General features: G+C 34.0%; 2 protein-coding genes across 2 annotated transcripts; both read left to right on the forward strand.

Annotated features, from left to right (window-relative positions):
* The first annotated feature begins 840 nt into the window (after window positions 1–840).
* On the forward strand, window positions 841–5,229 carry LOC111383770 (nitrate reductase [NADH] 2-like). The gene is made up of 4 exons (XM_023007920.1): window positions 841–1,948; window positions 2,013–2,153; window positions 2,836–3,068; window positions 3,746–5,229. The coding sequence occupies exons 1-4, from the start codon at window positions 943–945 to the stop codon at window positions 5,081–5,083; spliced, it is 2,718 nt and encodes a 905-aa protein (XP_022863688.1). The 5' UTR covers window positions 841–942; the 3' UTR covers window positions 5,084–5,229.
* Window positions 5,230–12,882: 7,653 nt separating this feature from the next.
* LOC111383771 (nitrate reductase [NADH] 2-like) lies at window positions 12,883–15,606 on the forward strand. Its single transcript, XM_023007921.1, has 2 exons — window positions 12,883–13,274; window positions 14,033–15,606. Exons 1-2 carry the CDS (start codon window positions 13,077–13,079, stop codon window positions 15,368–15,370), a joined length of 1,536 nt encoding a protein of 511 aa, XP_022863689.1. The 5' UTR covers window positions 12,883–13,076; the 3' UTR covers window positions 15,371–15,606.
* Window positions 15,607–22,215: the final 6,609 nt, after the last annotated feature.

Below are 22,215 nucleotides of genomic sequence, written 5' to 3' on the forward strand. Positions count from 1 at the left end.
TTGTGCATTGTTGTTATTAATTTGATTTACTTACTAAACAATGCAAATCTTAATGTTACAATGACTATCTAACCATGATTTTGACAAGTCAAAAATTATTTTATTCTAAATACATGATTCCAATCCATGAAAATATTAAAATCATTAGATCTTCGATATAACTCTTCATAAAAGTTTTAAGGAAACTAGAGTCCGGTTAAAATGACTAGAATCGTAATATATTTCAATAAGAATGTATATTTATAATTCAGCGATATTCATATCATTCATTTTTTGAAAAAATTCTTCGTTAAATTAGAAAACAATATCAGAGATACCTCTCATATTTCAAAAATATCACTAACTTTCAATATTTATAACTTTTGAGTATAATATTTTTACTTTTGTATTACCTTCTTCTTTTTTCTTTTTTTCTTTTTTTTTTTTTTTTTGGCTGAATCTTATAGTGGAGAATAAAAATGAATAACTCGTGGGTGTGATTTTTATTTTGCTTCAATCACTATATTACTAGGAGCATTTTGAAGCTTCAATAAAGAATTTTTACAAATTCCAAGAATAATCCGGAAAAAAAAAAAAGACAAAAACACAAACAAAGAATTGAAAAATAGTTTGGCATGACTAATCAAAATCATATCTTTTCCAATTGAAAAGTACACCTCTCTCTGCATCATTGCATGTACATGTTTATACATGAGATCAAAGTGTATGTATATGTTTGTACATGAGATCAAAGTGTATGTATATCTCTGTATTCTTATGATGTCACTCGCACTTAAATTAACGGTTCAAATTATGAGGGTTTTGGACACACGCGAAACAGAGTCCCGGCATCTCTCTATATGAGTCCCCGACACTTGCAATTTTTCAACACAAAATTAAATTTACAGGTAAATGCTGAGAGAGAAGAAATTTCTTTTCTTTTAATAAAACTAGCAGTAATCCATGGCGGCGTCTGTCGAAAACCGGCAGTTCAACCGTCCTTCTTTTAAGCCCACTCCACCGGCTGGCCAACACCACCGGTCTGACTCCCCCATCCGTGGCTGCAATTTTCCATCTAATTCTAGTTCTGAATTTAAGAAGATTAATGGTAGCACTGTGTTTGATTATTCTTCCAGTGAAGATGATGATGATGACGAAAATGAATATGTAAATGCAATCAAGAAAGCAAAGTCGGAGCTGGAACCATCTGTGGATTCAAGAGACGAAGGCACTGCGGATAATTGGGTTGAGCGCAACCCCTCAATGGTTCGACTCACCGGAAAACACCCGTTTAACGCGGAGGCGCCATTGACCCGCCTCATGCACCATGGATTCATTACACCTGTTCCACTTCACTATGTACGAAACCATGGTTATGTCCCTAGAGCCAGATGGGATGAATGGACAGTCGAAATCACTGGGCTCGTTAAACGCCCAATGAAATTAACAATGCAACAACTGGTCGACGAATTTCCCAGCAGAGAATTCCCGGTGACTCTCGTCTGCGCCGGAAATCGTAGAAAAGAACAAAACATGGTGAAACAGACCATAGGTTTCAACTGGGGTGCGGCAGGAATATCCACCTCCGTCTGGTGCGGAGTGCCACTGCATGCCATTTTGAAGCAGTGCGGTATTTACAGCCGGAAAAAAGGTGGTCTGAATGTCTGCTTTGAAGGAGCGGAGGATTTGCCCGGAGGCGGTGGAGCCAAATACGGCACGAGCATTAAGAAAGAATTCGCCATGGATCCGTCAAGAGATATTATTCTGGCTTACATGCAGAACGGCGAAAAATTGGCTCCAGATCATGGATTTCCTGTGAGAATGATAATTCCGGGATTCATCGGTGGAAGAATGGTAAAATGGCTGAAAAGAATCATCGTTACTACCGAGGAATCAAACAATTATTATCATTACAAGGATAACAGGGTTCTTCCATCACACGTTGATGCCGAACTAGCTAATGCTGAAGGTAACGTGCAAAATTTTTACAAATTAAGGCAATGTTCTTTAAGTCTGATTAAAATTTTGTGCAGCATGGTGGTACAAGCCAGAATACATAATCAATGAGTTAAACATAAACTCAGTGATCACAACACCATATCACGAAGAGATTCTACCTATCAACTCGTGGACAACTCAGAGGCCTTACACATTGAGGGGCTACGCTTATTCTGGTGAGATGAATTTTTTTTTTTCCCCTATTGAATTCTTGGTTGTTATTCACCACCTACTGAGGTCCCGTTTGGGAGGGATTTTGAGAACTGATTTTTTGACCGTTACAAGAAAATTGAGGTTCATCTGTGAAAGAAGAAGTCAAAAATTACGACTGAAATAATAAAATAATGATCAAACAATCAATTTTTTCGATAAAAAAATCCCTCCCAAACAGGCTCTAAATAAATGTCGCCTTAAAACACGGGAAAGACTACTTATGTTTTCATTTAACTTTCTTTTTGGTTTGAATTCATAAAAAATATTTTCTTTGTGTAAAAATTTGTATCACTAAACAAGCGTGCTAACTACTGATTCTTAATAATTCCAAGAATTGACTAATATTAATTATGTGGATCAAAAGAATGGTTAAAAATCAACCTTTCATTTTTCAACATAAAGACCGAACTTTAACTATTTACTTGACTATATTCATTGACTTTTAGATTCATGTTGAACAAGGTATCGGTATAAAGAAAAGTCGTACTTTACAACAAAAAATTTTCAAATTTAGATTTTGACGATAAAGGAATCTGATTCGTGCATGAGGATCCATGTGGACGAGTTAATACCCATTAAATCCTCATTAAACTCTCATATGTCAAAAAAATTATATTTAGAAAAGCAGTATTAAATGATGAATAGGTGGTGGGAAGAAAGTGACGAGGGTGGAGGTGACTATGGATGGCGGCGAGACATGGCAGATTGCCGCTTTGGACCACACGGAGAAGCCGAACAAGTACGGCAAATACTGGTGCTGGTGCTTCTGGTCACTGGAGGTGGAGGTGCTGGTTTTACTTGCTGCCAAAGAAGTTGCAGTTCGGGCCTGGGATCAATCCCTCAACACGCAGCCCCAAAATCTAATTTGGAATGTCATGGTAACTCCACCCCACCCGCATTTTTGGCTTAATATTCTGCCCGTTCAATAATATTTCTTAAATTTTTTATTTAAAACGTATCAATTATCTCAAAAATGGGGCATATTCTCAAAAAATCTACAAACGTACCAAGGTCAAATTTACTTATAAGTATGCAGTTGGTAAAGACTTTTCTTAAGAAGTGTTTGGAATTGAAATCTAGCAACTTCTAAGAATGCTAAAAGATGTCAGGCAAAAGTTTGTTTACAAGTTCACGAGTAAATAAGTAATTTTTAATTGACCTATATATATGTAATATTAATATTAAGCCTTTTTAGTAGGGATTAAAAATTTAGATTTTAATATTAGTTAAAATAATAATTATCTTAAGAAGATATTTTATGGGATTCATTAATTTTTAATCACACATTTTATCATTTTTATCAAAATCTACTAAAAATTTAAACTCACTGATTACTAAAGTAATTTTAGCTGGGCACAATGTAGACAAAAAATTCTTACTACTGACTATGTGTTGGCACGTGCCATTATAAAAATTTAAACATTTCTGTATTTTTCAATCAGACATTTTTCATCAATCTACTATTTTAAAATATATTTTTTTCATAAAAATGGGACTCAAATACCCTCTTAAAAAGCAAGTAACTTTAAGAAAGTATAATCTTTAAATTGTGCAGGGAATGATGAATAATTGTTGGTTCCGAGTGAAAACTAATGTGTGCAAACCACACAAAGGAGAGATTGGAATCGCCTTTGAACACCCGACTCAACCTGGAAACCAATCTGGTGGATGGATGGCTAAGGAGAGGCACTTGGAGAAATCCTCTGAAGCAAATCAAACCCTAAAGAAGAGTGTTTCATCGCCTTTTATGAACACTTCTTCAAAAATGTATTCAATGTCTGAGGTTAAGAAGCACAACTCGTCCGACTCTGCCTGGATCATCGTCCACGGCCACGTCTACGACTGCACTCGCTTCCTCAAGGACCACCCGGGTGGCACTGACAGTATTCTCATCAACTCTGGCACAGACTGCACGGAAGAATTTGACGCAATCCATTCTGATAAGGCCAAGAAACTTTTGGAAGATTATAGGATAGGTGAATTGATAACTACTGGTTATACCTCAGATTCCAGTACTTCATCTCCTAATAATTCAGTTCATGGTCCCTCGGGAGGCGGTCTCTACTTAGCCCCGATCAAGGAAATTGCACCGGCGAGAAATGTTGCCCTAATTCCACGTGAGAAAATTCCATGCAAACTTGTTTCCAAGACGTCAATTTCCCATGATGTTCGACTGTTTCGATTTGCATTGCCTGCTGAAGATCAGGTTCTAGGATTACCTGTTGGGAAGCATATATTTTTGTGTGCTACAATCGAGGATAAGCTTTGCATGCGAGCTTACACGCCAACAAGTGGAGTTGACACAGTCGGATATTTCGAGCTAGTCGTGAAGATTTACTTCAAGGGAATTCATCCCAAATTTCCAAATGGTGGGCTTATGTCACAGCATTTGGTCTCCCTCCAAGTTGGATCATTCTTGGATGTGAAGGGTCCTTTAGGTCACATTGAATACACAGGAAAGGGCAACTTTTTAGTGCATGGCAAACACAAGTTTGCCAAGAAACTAGCCTTGCTCGCTGGTGGCACGGGGATTACGCCGGTTTATCAAGTTATGCAGGCTATTTTGAAGGATCCTGAGGATGAAACTGAAATGTTCGTAGTATACGCTAATCGCACCGAAGATGATATATTACTTAAAGACGAACTAGACGAATGGGCTGAGAAATATCCGGACAGGGTCAAAGTGTGGTACGTCGTCCAAGAATCTATTAAAGAAGGCTGGAGATATAGTTTGGGCTTCATCACGGAGAGCATTCTCCGAGAACACATTCCCGAAGCATCGAAAACCACTCTCGCATTGGCTTGCGGACCGCCACCGATGATACAGTTTGCCATTAATCCCAATTTGGAGAAGATGGGCTACGATATAAAGAATTCTTTGTTGGTGTTCTAGAGTGACACCTGAAGCCTAATGGATGGTTTGATTATTCGATAGATGAAATAAATTTTGTGAGTATAATACACGTATCATTCCTCTTGTTGTTTTTATCAACTTGTCGACAATCTTTCTCCTTTTTTCAATTTTTTTTCTTTAGATTTTATTTTTTCTACCACTATATCTAGTCCCGGGTGCAAAGGGAGTCAAACTTTGCCGTCCAATTTTGCTATCTATACAATTAATTTTTGACACATCATTTAGTATGTTAGTGGTGAAGTTAATAAGAGTAAATCTGAGATAACAAATTAATTATTGATGACATGTCATGAATTAATTGGATGAACAGCAAAATGGGACAGTAGATCTTGACTTGTGCAAAGGTATGTTGGCTTGCCAACTCGCCCAGGCTGTTTTATTTACTTTATTTCTTTTTGGAAAAACCATCTATCGTGATATATAATTCAATCTATGAAGAGATTAGTTTGTACAAATTTCCATAGAATGCATCTTAATTTCTTTTATCTCTTAATGATTCCTGAATTATCACCAATTTGTAAAATAAAGAAAAATATTTAAAAAGTCTGCTCGACTTTGAAGGTAAAGTATACGCGGCTTTGTCGTGTTGTCACCTGTGGAATATTGAAATATCCTGACCAAAAGCACACAACTTAATATATTATTGAATATCCAATTAACACTTTTAGTATTTTTTTTTTTAATTCTATAATTGTTTATTTCCTCACTTTTCTTAATTCTGTAATAATTTATGTGGTTGTGTTATTGATATCTCTAGACGTATGATGTCCGTATGATATTCCCAAAATGTTATTTGGACAGTACCCTAAATAAAACAGAATGAGGGACATGTTCTTGACCTCATTAAATTGGACCCAAAAATAATTTGTTCATGCATTGAAATGCTATCCAAATTCTGTTTAAAGATGATGTTATATATAAATGTCTATGGAAATCGTACTTCTAGTTTGTTCTTAACTATTCTAAGTATTGTATTTGATCTTGATCGAGGAAGAAAGTTGTTTGCACCATATCTTCAAAAATAGGACAAAAGTAGAGCAAACTGTTCACAAAAAAAAAGGGGAATATTTGATATATTTGTGTGTATTCTATGTAAAGAATTGAACGATAGAAATGATGATTTATGCAAAAAAGTGAACGTGATATAATGACACATTAAGCAAATGCCTCTTTGATTGTTGGGTATATCTTGTGTGGAACTAAAGAAATTTACATTAAGAAAAGAAATTTGTAATAGAAAATGTAAGAAGAGAGAAGTACACTAAGTCTTTGTTTGTCAATCATTCTACCACGTTATTTTTTCTACAGTACTCATTTTCAATCACTCATTTTTCATTAAAATAATATTACACATAAATCAAAAAAAATTTCTTCTTTTTTAACTACATATTTCGACATCATTCACTATTCCATAACATATTTTTTGAAATTAAAGGGCACAAACAGGCCCTAAAAGTAACTTAGTTTGATGTAGTTGCAGAAGGAGGAAAGGAAAATATGCAAGTCCCAAAAATCTACGAGTTTCTAACTATAGAAAATTTGTGCTCGTGTTTTGAATAAGCTCAAGTGGATTACAGATGTATAAAGAATGCTATCAAATGCAAGGCTGGAGCTAGAAGATAAGATTTATGAGGGGAAATTACATAAAATTTTAATTATGGGGGCAAAGCTTGAAAACAGTAAGGACTTTTTTAAAAACCTTGAAAAAATATTGGACAAAATATTAAATTTTCAAATTTGCTGTGGGAGCTGGTGGCCCCACTGTGAATCAACCCTTCACTCAAATGGATGGTCCAAAGTCCAAACAGGAAAATAATAGTATGAGGTGGTCCAGCAGACTAACTAATTACACACATGCCATTCAGTTTCTTACAGGTGGGCCCCCATCAATCTAACTCATTAGAGGTGTCAATTCGCTGCTATGAGTATCGAAAGCACCGTTTCCGGTGAGCCACCCCCGCCAGCTGCGGCGGCCATAATTTCTTTTGTATTTTATGGTGTGGAAAGGTCATCAAAACTTGTCTCTGCGGCTCAAATCCACTTGACCCCTATCCCTTGTCTCTATTATTTCATATAATCTATACATCTCTTGGTGTGTGTTGTTCAAGATAATGAATATAGGAAAGTGCTACATGTACATAATTATTTACATAATAATGTCCATAATTACACGTGGCAATGGATCATTCCTTTAATTCAAATCTTACACTTTCACATCAATAATCGAATTATTGTCACATCATATTATGGACAACATTACGTGCAATAATTATGTATATGTAGACTTTTCTATGTATATGTATATACACATACTTTTTAAGGTTTTATATACACATCAACCTTTGAAATCGTGTTGCTCCCCGAATGAATGTTAACAGCAATTTTTAATAAGCTGTTCGATGATGCTTACATCCGGTCTCCTCTACAAGTTCAAGTTGTATCCTCAAAATATTAATTTACATGCAAATTAAATATATTTTTCATTTCGCCTCTCTAATATCATATCAAACGTCTCATCTAACAATTTAAGCCATTAGAAAAATACTACATAAATATATTTAAATCTTATCCTTATTATGTGAGTATGAAAAACAATTGAATATTAATTAAATCCAGTTGCATAAACTAAATTAACAACTAACTAGCATATTGCTCCCAACCATGCAGCATAAAATATTAGTCTTATTTCATACGTACAATGATACAATCTTGAAAAATAAGTTTGTGATTATTGTTATTTACATATAGCTTCTACAATGAGTACAGTCAGGGATGTTCAACATAGTATGTTAAATAGATGAGACTGAACACGATTATTGAAAGAGTAAATTTATCTCCAATTTTGTTCACCAAGTATGGAAAGAAGCAGCTAAAAATGCACTGATGCCATCCCTAACAGCTTGAGAAACTGGTTTCTTTGCTGTGTAGGAAAGAGTCTATGGATCAAGATGTGAAAATGAAGCGATTAACAGCATGTTTGCTTAAGCCTTAAAGAAGACTTCTCACTAAACAAGTTTGGACAACTTATCGTTTTCTTACTTTTAATTTACTTTGTCCACTTGTATACTTATAAGTAAACTGTTTAAGCTTAGCCAAACATGCTATAAATTTGCAAATATAGTGAGAGAAATGACATATAAATTTTTGAGCATATTCTCTCTCATCTGTAGTCTATGTCTTGAGGAACTTGAGAGATAATTAGATGTCCTAAAAGCACTCAGAACAGTTCGACATTTTAAGCTGATTCTGCTTCCATTTAGGCAATTTTGACGTACAAATTTAAATAGAAATTTTAAACTTATTCTGCTTCCATTTGAATTTACGTAGAAAATATATTATTGCGTACGTATGGGGTTGAAAATAAGTACATAAAAAAATAGAGTTTAAAAAAAATGGTTATCAAATAGGGGGTTAGTTTTACCTTACTAATAAATTAGCTTCATTCTGTGGACCAAATGAATTTGTGGAAAAAGGTAGTGGTTTTTTGCCACCATTATGAATTTTTCTTACATCAAAACAATCAAATATTGGTCAATCTTTCTTCAATTGTCTTATCACCTTCCTGTTGATTAAAATGGTTGGTGAAGAATCAAAGTTATGGGCCATGTTGTATGAATTTTGTAAACTTGACGGACATAGTCACGTGAAAATGTAAACATTAGTCAAAGGGTTGGCCGAAAATTACAATAACAACAAATTAAATTTTAATTCAAAGAATATGGTCGTTCGGTTGCGAGTTAAAAATCTCAATTAATTGCTTGGACTCGACAAGTATTTGTGAAAAGTGACCACTGTGCTAAAATTCAAGTTATGCAGGAAGTAGACATTACCGTAACTTTTGGTAGGGAAATGTTGTGTTGAAATGCCAACTTTATGAATACCAATAATTCGCTTGACATTCTCTTGATGACGGGCGATGTTTCTGTCGTCGACGGTGGTGGTTGATTGGAAGTTATGGTGGATGAAGTGGTGAAAATGGAATGGTGGAAAATGGGGTTAGGATTAATTTTTCTATATTAAGTGGGTGGGTGTGGAATGGAGTGAGGAAGTGCACCTGATTTTCCTAAAATAAATTTCTTCGCACTTGATTATTGAAATGAACAATGACAAGGTAGGATGCAATTCTCTCTTTTAAGTAAGGTTGAAGGCCCAATATTTTTGAAAGAATTCTGGGCCTTTAGAATTGGGCTCTTTACAAAAATGTGTCTCAAGAACTGTAGTGATGACAAAAAAAATTCGTCTCGACAAGTTGATGGGATGGGATGGGACTCGCCGCCCCTTCTCGGGGCATGGGACGAGGATGCCCCTCCCTGAACTTGCCCCGTGAAGAGAAAAACAATTTTAAAAAAATTTATTTTTTAACAATTCACCTATTAAAAATCTATTTTTAATTTGTATATAATTTATTCTCTAATAATATCATAACTCTAAATTTTGAAAAATGTCAAAAAAAAGGCAGCAAACGGGGTAAGCTGTTGCCCCGCCTCCTCTAAGGTGGGGCGAGGCACGACTGGGTTTGGGCAGGGCCCCACTGCTATCCCTATCAAGGAGTCCTTTACTCTAGCATACGAGTCAATGTTACAATATAACTATCATATTCAATTCAGTCAAGATATCATGTCATTCGGTGAATGGTTGAGCCGATGGATTATTGGTCAAATCGATATGTCAATGTTGAATTTTTCAATGTATACGAATTTTGTTTTCTAGACAATAAAAATTTCAAATTGTTTGTTAATAGTATAAACATTTTATCTTAGAAAGGTATTTATATTTTTCGAATAAAATAATAAAATTAATTAAAAAAAGGAAAAAAAAATACACTGGACGAAAAAACGGTTGTGGAGATTATAGAGATGCAGGATTTTTTTAAAATTTTTATTTTTTATTTTTGCCTTAATTGTTTTTATCTTCCTTTTTCTTTTCCTTCTATTTCCTTATTTATTTATTTTGTATTCAAAAATTATTTATGTGTACCCATTTTATCCTCAAAACAGTGTTCTACCTATCGTGAACGTGACATTTCAATGATAATATGGACAATTTTCTTCCCTAGGAAAAGTAATGTAACAAAATTAAGATGTCAAGAATTTATACATTCCACATGAAAAGTCAGGAACGAAATTTTTACCTATGCTATAAATCGGGACCTCTGTGGCAATTCTACCATAGACCAGTCTATACCTTTGAGGCCCTTTAAATGTGACTAGTTCATATGTTCGACAAATTCGGATAATTTCATTAAGATTGGCATACAATTTGACATACCACATGTCATTGTATCATTGAACAACTTAAAAAACGGTCAACTTTTTTCACACAATCATCTATTGACACATGCAATTATATCAAGCATTCTGTTAAATCCTTCTGGCAAAGTAGCTTTATCCTTGATGAAAATGAGTTTAGTATACTTTTTAGCCATCCATACATACTAGACAGAACAATACCAAATAAAATTAATAAGAAAGAGAAATTAATTTTTTTTATTGTGTGATCCAATTGGTAAAAAACATCAAATTTTGTGCGCACTTACCACGCTCTTCACGATCATACGTCATATGAGATACATATTATTCAAAACTCCATACCAAACATGTATCAAGTGCTAACTATTGTAATCAAAATAGAGAATTAATGTGAAAGTGATTATGAGTTACAAATTATGTACCTCATACGACGTATGATCGCTGAGAACATGGGAAGTACACACAAGATTTGAGGTAGGAATTTTTTTTTCCCTAAACCGATGATATCTTGTGCAAGAAATTCACTAATTTAACCCTATATAAGAGAATTCACTGCTTAAATTGACTCCAAAGCTTCCTCTAGCATACTCGAGTCAGTGATGGATTATTTGCCCTTGCGATAATTGAAAGATGAGAAAAATCTTGATCAATATATTGTGGTAGTAGTATTACTTAGGCCCTTTTTTCCTTTCGATAAAAATTAATTTTTTAGTAAATTTTGATAAAAGTTGATGACAAGTGTGGTTAAAAAGTTCGTGAAAATTATGAATCCGTGTTATTAAAATTAATTATTAACTTTAATTTTTTAGCCAAACCAAACGGTCCAAACCTGGGCTTGTAGTATTGTTATAATAATGAAGATTGGATTCTAATGTTAATTATTGTCCCTTTGTGTGTGTAAATAGAATTATAGGACATGTCACTGCTTATTCATTTGTGAAGATGGCTCCACAGTTTCTTGCAGTTCTTGGATCCTGTTTGCAAGTGCTTTCTTTGCTTTTATATGAATTTTTTAAGGTGCATTTGGCACATTGAGTTAGATGGTATCAAGAATTAAAAATAATATTAGAGAGGATGGTATTAGGTGAATTAATGTTGATTAGAGCCATCGTTTAACTAATATCTAATACACAGAAGAATTTATTCTGAAAGTACCGAAACTCTCGTGGAATTCTTTTCACTTAGAGTATGTTTAATTGACATGAAAAATATCACCTAAAAATGAAAATGTTTTCCTTCTTTTGGGGAAAATAAAAACCATTTTCACGCAAGGAAAATGTTTTTCTCAAAAACAAGGAAAATTAAACATATTTTCAAAAGTTGGAAAATATTTTTCATAGAAAAAAATAGCAATCAAACACCTTAAGTAGAAATTTGGATGGAAAACTGATATTTTTCATGGAAAATAAATGTAATCAAACACACCTATAAAAAAATAGAACCTAAGAATTTAAAATTGGGTAATGCTACGTGTACATAATCGTGTATATAGACTTACACGTCACATGGAGGAGGCCCACACAATAAAGTATAGATGGACCGCCTACATGTGATGAGGGTGTAATCCCATATGTACATCTTGATTTTCCTTTAAAATTGGGCATAAAAGAATGAATAATACAGAATCCCCTTAAAAGGAAGAAAGGTCAAAAAGTAGATTTTGACCCGCCACAGTATATACTCTAGAAAAGGAATCCCGATGTCTCCAAAATGACTATTAGTTTGCCCACATACTTTAAATCAAACTACAATCCCATATTTACACTACTGGGTCTGTGCACATGGAATTTTGAGTTCCATTTGGCATACATTCTTTACAGACTGACAGGATTTTTCTTCGAAAAGAAGAAAAATAAGCCTACTTTAAGTCAATTTGAAATTATAATTGAGAACTGATTAGTTAGAAAGAAGAAGTGCTCAGTAAACAAAGTGGACAAGAACAAGAAACACCAGCACATCTTTATCCCACTTTCTCTCCTTTTCATGTGGTTAACTCTCTTTTACTGTAACCAAAAGAAAAGCAAATGGCTAATATATAAAGAGAGGGAAGGCCAACTACTGAGACCCCGTTTGAGAGGAATTTTGAGAATTGATTTTTTGACCGTTAGAAGAAAATTGAGGTCCATCTGTGAGAGAAGAAGTCAAAAATTACGACTGAAATAATTAAATAACGATCAAACAATCAATTTTTTGGGTAAAAAAACCTCTCCCAAACAGGCTCTAAATAAATGTCGCCTTAAAACACGAGAAAGACTACTTATGTTTTCATTTAACTTTCTTTTTGGTTTGAATTCATAAAAAATATTTTCTTTGTGTAAAAATTTGTATCACTAAACAAGCGTGCTAACTACTGATTCTTAATAATTCCAAGAATTGACTAATATTAATTATGTGGATCAAAAGAATGGTTAAAAATCAACCTTTCATTTTTCAACATGAAGACCGAACTTTAACTATTTACTTGACTATATTCATTGACTTTTAGATTCATGTTCAACAATGTATCGGTATAAAGAAAAGTCGTACTTTACAATAAAAAATTTTCAAGTTTAGATTTTGATGATAAAGGAATCTGATTCGTGCATGGGTTTGTGTCCATGTGGACGAGTTTGTACACATTAAATCATCATTAAACTCTCATATGTCAAGAAAATTATATTTAGAAAAGCAGTATTAAATGATGAATAGGTGGTGGGAAGAAAGTGACGAGGGTGGAGGTGACTATGGATGGCGGCGAGACATGGCAGATTGCCGCTTTGGACCACACGGAGAAGCCGAACAAGTACGGCAAATACTGGTGCTGGTGCTTCTGGTCACTGGAGGTGGAGGTGCTGGATTTACTTGCTGCGAAAGAAGTTGCAGTTCGGGCCTGGGATCAATCCCTCAACACGCAGCCCCAAAATCTAATTTGGAATGTCATGGTAACTCCACCCCACCCGCATTTTTGGCTTAATATTCTGCCCGCTTGATAATATTTCTTAAATTTTTTATTTTTGAAAACTCATTTTTAACGTCACTTCTTTAATAAAATTATTTGATACATGGATTCATAATATTTTTTATTTTTTTATTTTTTATTTTGTTAACGATACATTCTTAAAAAGTATCAATTATCTCAAAATGGGGCTACCAAAGTCAAATTTACTTATAAGTACGCAGTTGGTAAAGACTTTTATTAAGAAGTGTTTGGAATTGAAATCTAGCAACTTCTAAGAATGCTAAAAGATGTCAGGCAAAAGTTTGTTTATAAGTTCACGAGTAAATAAGTAATTTTTAATTGACCTATATATATGTAATATATTAAGCCTTTTTAGTAGGGATTAAAAATTTAGATTTTAATATTAGTTAAAATTAATAATTATCTTAAGAAGATATTTTATGGGATTCATTAATTTTAATCACACATCTCATCATTTTTATCAAAATCTACTAAAAATTTAAACTTACTGATTACTGATAAGTAATTTTAGCTGGGCACAATGTAGACAAAAAATTCTTACTACTGACCGTGTGCTGGCATGTGCCATTATAAAAATTTAAACTTTTTTTTTATTTTTCAACCATATATTTCTTATCAATCTACTATTTTAAAATATGTTTTTTCATAAAAAAAGGAAGTCAAACACCCTCTTAAAAAGCAAGTAACTTTAAGAAAGTATATAATCTTTAAATTGTGCAGGGAATGATGAATAATTGTTGGTTCCGAGTGAAAACTAATGTGTGCAAACCACTCAAAGGAGAGATTGGAATCGCCTTTGAACACCCAACTCAACCTGGAAACCAATCTGGTGGATGGATGGCTAAGGAGAGGCACTTGGAGAAATCCTCCGAGGCAAATCAAACCCTAAAGAAGAGTGTTTCATCGCCTTTTATGAACACTTCTTCAAAAATGTATTCAATGTCTGAGGTTAAGAAGCACAACTCGTCCGACTCTGCCTGGATCATCGTCCACGGCCACGTCTACGACTGCACTCGCTTCCTCAAGGACCACCCGGGTGGCACTGACAGTATTCTCATCAACTCTGGCACAGACTGCACGGAAGAATTTGACGCAATCCATTCTGATAAGGCCAAGAAACTTTTGGAAGATTATAGGATAGGTGAATTGATAACTACTGGTTATACCTCAGATTCCAGTGCTTCATCTCCTAATAATTCAGTTCATGGTCCCTCGGGAGGCGATCTCTACTTAGCCCCGATCAAGGAAATTGCACCGGCGAGAAATGTTGCCCTAATTCCACGCGAGAAAATTACATGCAAACTTGTTTCCAAGACGTCAATTTCCCATGATGTTCGAGTGTTTCGATTTGCATTGCCTGCTGAAGATCAGGTTCTAGGATTACCTGTTGGGAAGCATATATTTTTGTGTGCTACAATCGAGGATAAGCTTTGCATGCGAGCTTACACGCCAACAAGTGGAGTTGACACAGTCGGATATTTCGAGCTAGTCGTGAAGATTTACGTCAAGGTAATTCATCCCAAATTTCCAAATGGTGGGCTTATGTCACAGCATTTGGACTCACTCCAACTTGGATCATTCTTGGATGTGAAGGGTCCTTTAGGTCACATTGAATACACGGGAAAGGGCAACTTTTTGGTGCATGGCAAACACAAGTTTGCCAAGAAACTAGTCTTGCTCGCTGGTGGCACGGGGATTACGCCGGTTTATCAAGTTATGCAGGCTATTTTGAAGGATCCTGAGGATGAAACTGAAATGTTTGTAGTATACGCTAATCGCACCGAAGATGATATATTACTTCAAGACGAACTAGACGAATGGGCTGAGAAATATCCGGACAGGGTCAAAGTGTGGTACGTCGTCCAAGAATCTATTAAAGAAGGCTGGAGATATAGTTTGGGCTTCATCACGGAGAGCATTCTCCGAGAACACATTCCCGAAGCATCGAAAACCACTCTCGCATTGGCTTGCGGACCGCCACCGATGATACAGTTTGCCATTAATCCCAATTTGGAGAAGATGGGCTACGATATAAAGAATTCTTTGTTGGTGTTCTAGAGTGACACCTGAAGCCTAATGGATGGTTTGATTATTCGATAGATGAAATAAATTTTGTGAGTATAATACACGTATCATTTCTCTTGTTGTTTTTATCAACTTGTCGACAATCTTTCTCCTTTTTTCAATTTTTTTTCTTTAGATTTTATTTTTTCTACCACTATATCTAGTCCCGGGTGCAAAGGGAGTCAAACTTTGCCGCCCAATTTTGCTGTCTATACAATTAATTTTTGACACATCATTTCGTACGTTAGTGGTGAAGTTAATAAGAATAAATCTGAGATGAACAGCAAAATAGGGCAGTAGATCTTGACTTGTGCAAAGGTACGTTGGCTTGCCAACTCGTCCAGGCTGTTTTATTTACTTTATTTCTTTTTGAAAAAACCATGTATCGTAGTTTGTACAAATTTCCATAGAATGCATCTTAATTTCCTTTATTTTCTCGTAATGATTCCTGAATTATCTCTAATTTGTAAAATAAAGAAAAATATTTAAAAAGTCTGCTCGACTTTGAAGGTAAAGTGTACGCGGCTTTGTCGTGTTGTCACCTGTGGAATATTGAAATATCCTGTCCAAAAGCACACAACTTAATATATTATTGAATATCCAAATAGCACTTTTAGTATTTTTTTTTTTTCAATTCTATAATTGTTTATTTCCTCACTTTTTTTAATTCTGTAATAATTTATGTGGTGGTGTTATTGATATCTCTAGACGTATGATGTCCATATGATATTCCCAAAATGTTATTTGGACAGTACCCTAAATAAAACAGAATGAGGGACATGTTCTTGACCTCATTAAATTGGATCCAAAAATAATTTGTTCATGCATTGAAATGCTATCCAAATTCTGTTTAAAGATGATGTTATATATAAATGTCTATGGAAATGGTACTTCTAGTTTGTTCTTAACTATTCTAATAAGTATTGTATTTGATCTTGATCGAGGAAGAAAGTTGTTTGCACCATATCTCGAAAATAGGACAAAAGTAGAGCAAACTGTTCAAAAAAAAAAAAAAAAGGGGGAATATTTGATATATTTGTGTGTATTCTATGTAAAGAATCGAACGACGGAAATGATAATTTATGCAAAAAAGTGAACGTGATATAATGACACATTAAGCAAATGCCTCTTTGATTGTTGGGTATATCTTGTGTGGAACTAAAGAAATTTACATTAAGAAAAGAAATTTGTAATAGAAAATGTAAGAAGAGAGAAGTACACTAAGTCTTTGTTTGTCAATCATTCTACCACGTTATTTTTTCTACAGTACTCATTTTCAATCACTCATTTTTCATTAAAATAATATTACACATAAGTCAAAAAAATTTCCTTCTTTTTTAACCACACATTTCAACATCAATCACAATTTCATAACATACTTTTTGAAATTAAAGGGCACAAACAGGCCCTAAAAGTAACTTAGTTTGATGAAGTTGCAGAAGGTGGAAAGCAAAATATGCAAGTCCCAAAAATCTACGAGTTTCTAACTATAGAAAATATGTGCTTGTGTTTTGAATAAGCTCAAGTGGATTACAGATGTATAAAGAATGCTATCAAATGCAAGGCCGGAGCTAGAAGATAAGATTTATGAGGGGAAATTACATAAAATTTTAATTATGGGGGCAAAGCTTGAAAACAATAAGGACTTTTTTAAAAATCTTGAAAAAATATTGGACAAAATATTAAATTTTCAAATTTGCTGTGGGAGCTGGTGGCCCCACTGTGAATCAACCCTTCACTCAAATGGACCCTTCACTCAAATGGATGGTCCAAAGTCCAAACAGGAAAATAATAGTATGAGGTGGTCCAGCAGACTAACTAATTACACACATGCCATTCAGTTTCTTACAGGTGGGCCCCCATCAATCTAACTCATTAGAGGTGTCAATTCGCTGCTATGAGTATCGAAAGCACCGTTTCCGGTGAGCCACCCCCGCCAGCTGCGGCGGCCATAATTTCTTTTGTATTTTATGGTGTGGAAAGGTCATCAAAACTTGTCTCTGCGGCTCAAATCCACTTGACCCCTATCCCTTGTCTCTATTATTTCATATAATCTATACATCTCTTGGTGTGTGTTGTTCAAGATAATGAATATAGGAAAGTGCTACATGTACATAATTATTTACATAATAATGTTCATAATTACACGTGACAATGGATCATTCCTTTAATTCAAATCTTACACTTTCACATTAATAATCGAATTATTGTCACATCATATTATGGACAACATTACGTGCAATAATTATGTATATGTAGACTTTTCTATGTATATGTATATACACACACTTTTTAAGGTTTTATATACACATCAACCTTTTAAATCGTGTTGCTCCCCGCATGAATGTTAACAGCAATTTTTAATATGCTGTTCGATGATGCTTACATCCGGTCTCCTCTACAAGTTCAAGTTGTATCCTCAAAATACTAATTTACATGCAAATTAAATATATTTTTCACTTGGCCTCTCTAATATCATATCAAACGTCTTATCTAACAATTTAAGCCATTAGAAAAATGCTACATAAATACATTTAAATCTTATCCTTATTATGTGAGTATGAAAAACAATTGAATATTAATTAAATCCGGTTGCATAAACTAAATTAACAACTAACTAGCAAATTGCTCCCAACCATGCAGCATAAAATATTAGTCTTATTTCATACGTACAATGATACAATCTTGAAAAATAAGTTTGTGATTATTGTTATTTACATATAGCTTCTACAATGAGTACAGTCAGGGATGTTCAACATAGTATGTTAAATAGATGAGACTGAACACGATTATTGAAAGAGTAAATTTATCTCCAATTTTGTTCACCAAGTATGGAAAGAAGCAGCTAAAAATGCACTGATGCCATCCCTAACAGCTTGAGAAACTGGTTTCTTTGCTGTGTAGGAAAGAGTCTATGGATCAAGATGTGAAAATGAAGCGATTAACAGCATGTTTGCTTAAGCCTTAAAGAAGACTTCTCACTAAACAAGTTTGGACAACTTATCGTTTTCTTACTTTTAATTTACTTTGTCCACTTGTATACTTATAAGTAAACTGTTTAAGCTTAGCCAAACATGCTATAAATTTGCATATATAGTGAGAGAAATGACGTATAAATTTTTGAGCATATTCTCTCTTATCTGTAGTCTATGTCTTGAGAAACTTGAGAGATAATTAGATGTCCTAAAAGCACACAGAACAGTTCGACATTTTAAGCTTATTCTGCTTCCATTTAGGCAATTTTGACGAACAAATTTAAATAGAAATTTTAAACTTATTCTGCTTCCATTTGAATTTACGTAGAAAATATATCATTGCGTACGTATGGGGTTGAAAATAAGTACGTAAAAAAAATAGAGTTTAAAAATAATGGTTTTCAAATAGGGGGTTAGTTTTACCTTACTAATAAATTAGCTTCATTCTGTGGACCAAATGAATTTGTAGAAACAATTATCCTGTTTGTACATCACTTTTTTCACTCCTCTCACAAAGGTAAGGTCCACGATTAAAATAATCGTGAGCCCCACCCACTTGCATGTGTGTATGCTGTAAAAATTGATGTGAAAAAAAGTGTACAAGTAGAATGGTCATTGTGGAAAATGGTACTGTTTTGTTGCCACCATTATGAATTTTTCTTACATCAAAACAATCAAATATTGGTCAATCTTTCTTCAATTGTCTTATCACCTTCCTGTTGATTAAAATGGTTGGTGAAGAATCAAAGTTATACCACAAAGTTATGGGCCATGTTGTATGAATTTTGTAAACTTGACGGACATAGTCACGTGAAAATGTAAACATTAGTCAAAGGGTTGGCCGAAAATTACAATAACAACAGATTAAATTTTAATTCAAAGAATATGGTCGTTCGGTTGCGAGTTAAAAATCTCAATTAATTGCTTGGACTCGACAAGTATTTGTGAAAAGTGACCACTGTGCTAAAATTCAAGTTATGCAGGAAGTAGACATTACCGTAACTTTTGGTAGGGAAATGTTGTGTTGAAATGCCAACTTTATGAATACCAATAATTCGCTTGACATTCTCTTGATGACGGGCGATGTTTCTGTCGTCGACGGTGGTGGTTGATTGGAAGTTATGGTGGATGAAGTGGTGAAAATGGAATGGCGGAAATGGGGTTAGGATTAATTTTTCTATATTAAGTGGGTGGGTGTGGAATGGAGTGAGGAAGTGCACCTGATTTTCCTAAAATAAATTTCTTCGCACTTGATTATTGAAATGAACAATGACAAGGTAGGATGCAATTCTCTCTTTTTTATGTACTAGATCAAGTAAGGTTGGAGGCCCAATATTTTTGAAAGAATTCTGGGCCTCTAGAATTGGGCTCTTTACAAAAATGTGTCTCAAGAACTGTAGTGATGACAAAAAAATTCGCGTTGACAAGTTGACGGGATGGGATGGGACTCGCCGCCCCTTCTCAGGGCTTGGGGCGGGGATGCCCCTTCTTGAACCCGTCCCGTGAAGAGAAAAAAAAATTTTAAAATTTTTTTTTTAACAATTCACCTATTAAAAATCTATTTTTAATTTGTATCTAATTTATTCTCTAATAATAACATAACTCTAAATTTTGAAAAATGTCAAAAAAAGGCAGCAAACGGGGTAAGCTGTCGCCCCGCCTCGTCTAAGGTGGAGCGAGGCACGACTGGGCTTGGGCGGGGCCCAACTGCTATCCCTATCAATGAGTCCTTTACTCTAGCATACGAGTCAATGCTACAATATAACTATCATATTCAATTCAGTCAAGATATTAGGTCATTCGGTGAATGGTTGAACCGATGGATTATTGGTCAAATCGATGTCACTGCTGAATTTTTCAATGTATACGAATTTTGTTTTCTAGACAATGAAAATTTCAAATTGTTTGTTAATAGTATAAACATTTTATCTTAGAAAAGTATTTATATTTTTCTAATAAAATAATAAAATAAATTAAAAAAAGGAAAAAAAAATAATACACTGGACGAAAAAACGGTTGTGGAGATTATAGAGATGCAGGATTTTTTTAAATTTTTTATTTTTTATTTTTGCCTTAATTGTTTTTATCTTCCTTTTTCTTTTCCTTCTATTGCCTTATTTATTTATTTTGTATTTAAAAATTATTTATGTGTACCCATTTTATCCTCAAAACAGTGTTCTACCTGTCGTGAACGTGACATTTCAATGATAATATGGACAATTTTCTTCCTTAGGAAAAGTAATGTAACAAAATTAAGATGTCAAGAATTTATACATTCCACATGAAAAGTCAGGAACGAAGTTTTTACCTATGCAATAAATCGGGACCTCTGTGGCAATTCTACCATAGACCAGTCTATACCTTTGAGGCCCTTTAAATGTGACTAGTTCATATGTTCGACAAATTCGGATAATTTCATGGGTACAAGCACAAGTCCAGGAAGTACAATAATTAACCAAATCTTTTGTGAGATTGATGAAACAATCATGCTATATGAACATTAAGATTGGCATAAAATTTGACATAATGCCACATGTCATTGTATCATTGAATAGCTTAAAATACGGTCAACTTTTTTCACACAATCATCTATTGACACATGCAATTATATCAAGCTTTCTGTTAAATCCTTCTGGTAAAGTAGCTTTATCTTTGATGAAAATGAGGTTAGTATACTTTTTAGCCATCCATACCTACTAGACAGAACAATACCAAATAAAATTAATAAGAAAGAGAAATTAATTTTTTTTTATTGTGTGATACAATTGGGAAAAAACTTCAAATTTTGTGCGCACTTACCATGCTCTTCACGATCATACGTCATATGAGATACATATTATTCAAAACTTCATACCAAACATGTATCAAGTGCTAACTATTGCAATCAAAATAGAGAATTACTGTGAAAGTGATTATGAGTTACAAATTATGTACCTCATACGACGTATGATCGCTGAGAACATGGCAAGTACGCACAAGATTTGAGGTAGGAATATTTTTTTCCCTAAACCGATGATATCTTGTGCAAGAAATTCACTAATTTAACCCTATATATGAGAATTCACTGCTTAAATTGACTCCAAAGCTTCCTCTACCATACTCGAGACAGTGATGGATTATTTGCCCTTGCAATAATTGAAAGATGAGAAAAAATCTTGATCAATATATTGTGGTAGTAGTATTACTTAGGCCCTTTTTTACTTTCGATAAAAATTAAATTTTTAGTAAATTTTGATAAAAATTGATGACAAGTGTGATTAAAAAGTTCGTGAAAATTATGAATCCGTGTTATTAAAATTAATTATTAACTTTAATTTTTTAGCCAAACCAAACGGTCCAAACCTGGGCTTGCAGTATTGTTATAATAATGAAGATTGGATTCTAATGTTAATTATTGTCCCTTTGTGTGTGTAAATAGAATTATAGGACATGTCACTGCTTATTCATTTGTGAAGATGGCTCCACAGTTTCTTGCAGTTCTTGGATCCTGTTTGCAAGTGCTTTCTTTGCTTTTATATGAATTTTTTAAGGTGCATTTGGCACATTGAGTTAGATGGTATCAAGAATTAAAAATAATATTAGAGAGGATGGTATTAGGTGAATTAATGTTGATTAGAGCCATCGTTTAACTAATATCTAATACACAGAAGAATTTATTCTGAAAGTACCGAAACTCTCGTGGAATTCTTTTCACTTAGAGTATGTTTGATTGACATGAAAAATATCACCTAAAAATGAAAATATTTTCCTTCTTTTGGGGAAAATAAAAACCATCTTCACCCAAGGAAAATGTTTTTCTCAAAAACAAGGAAAATTAAACATATTTTCAAAAGTTGGAAAATATTTTTCATAGAAAAAAATAGC

Source organism: Olea europaea, unplaced genomic scaffold (genome assembly GCF_002742605.1).
Source record: "Olea europaea var. sylvestris unplaced genomic scaffold, O_europaea_v1 scaffold2754, whole genome shotgun sequence".
Taxonomy (NCBI): Eukaryota; Viridiplantae; Streptophyta; class Magnoliopsida; order Lamiales; family Oleaceae; genus Olea; species Olea europaea.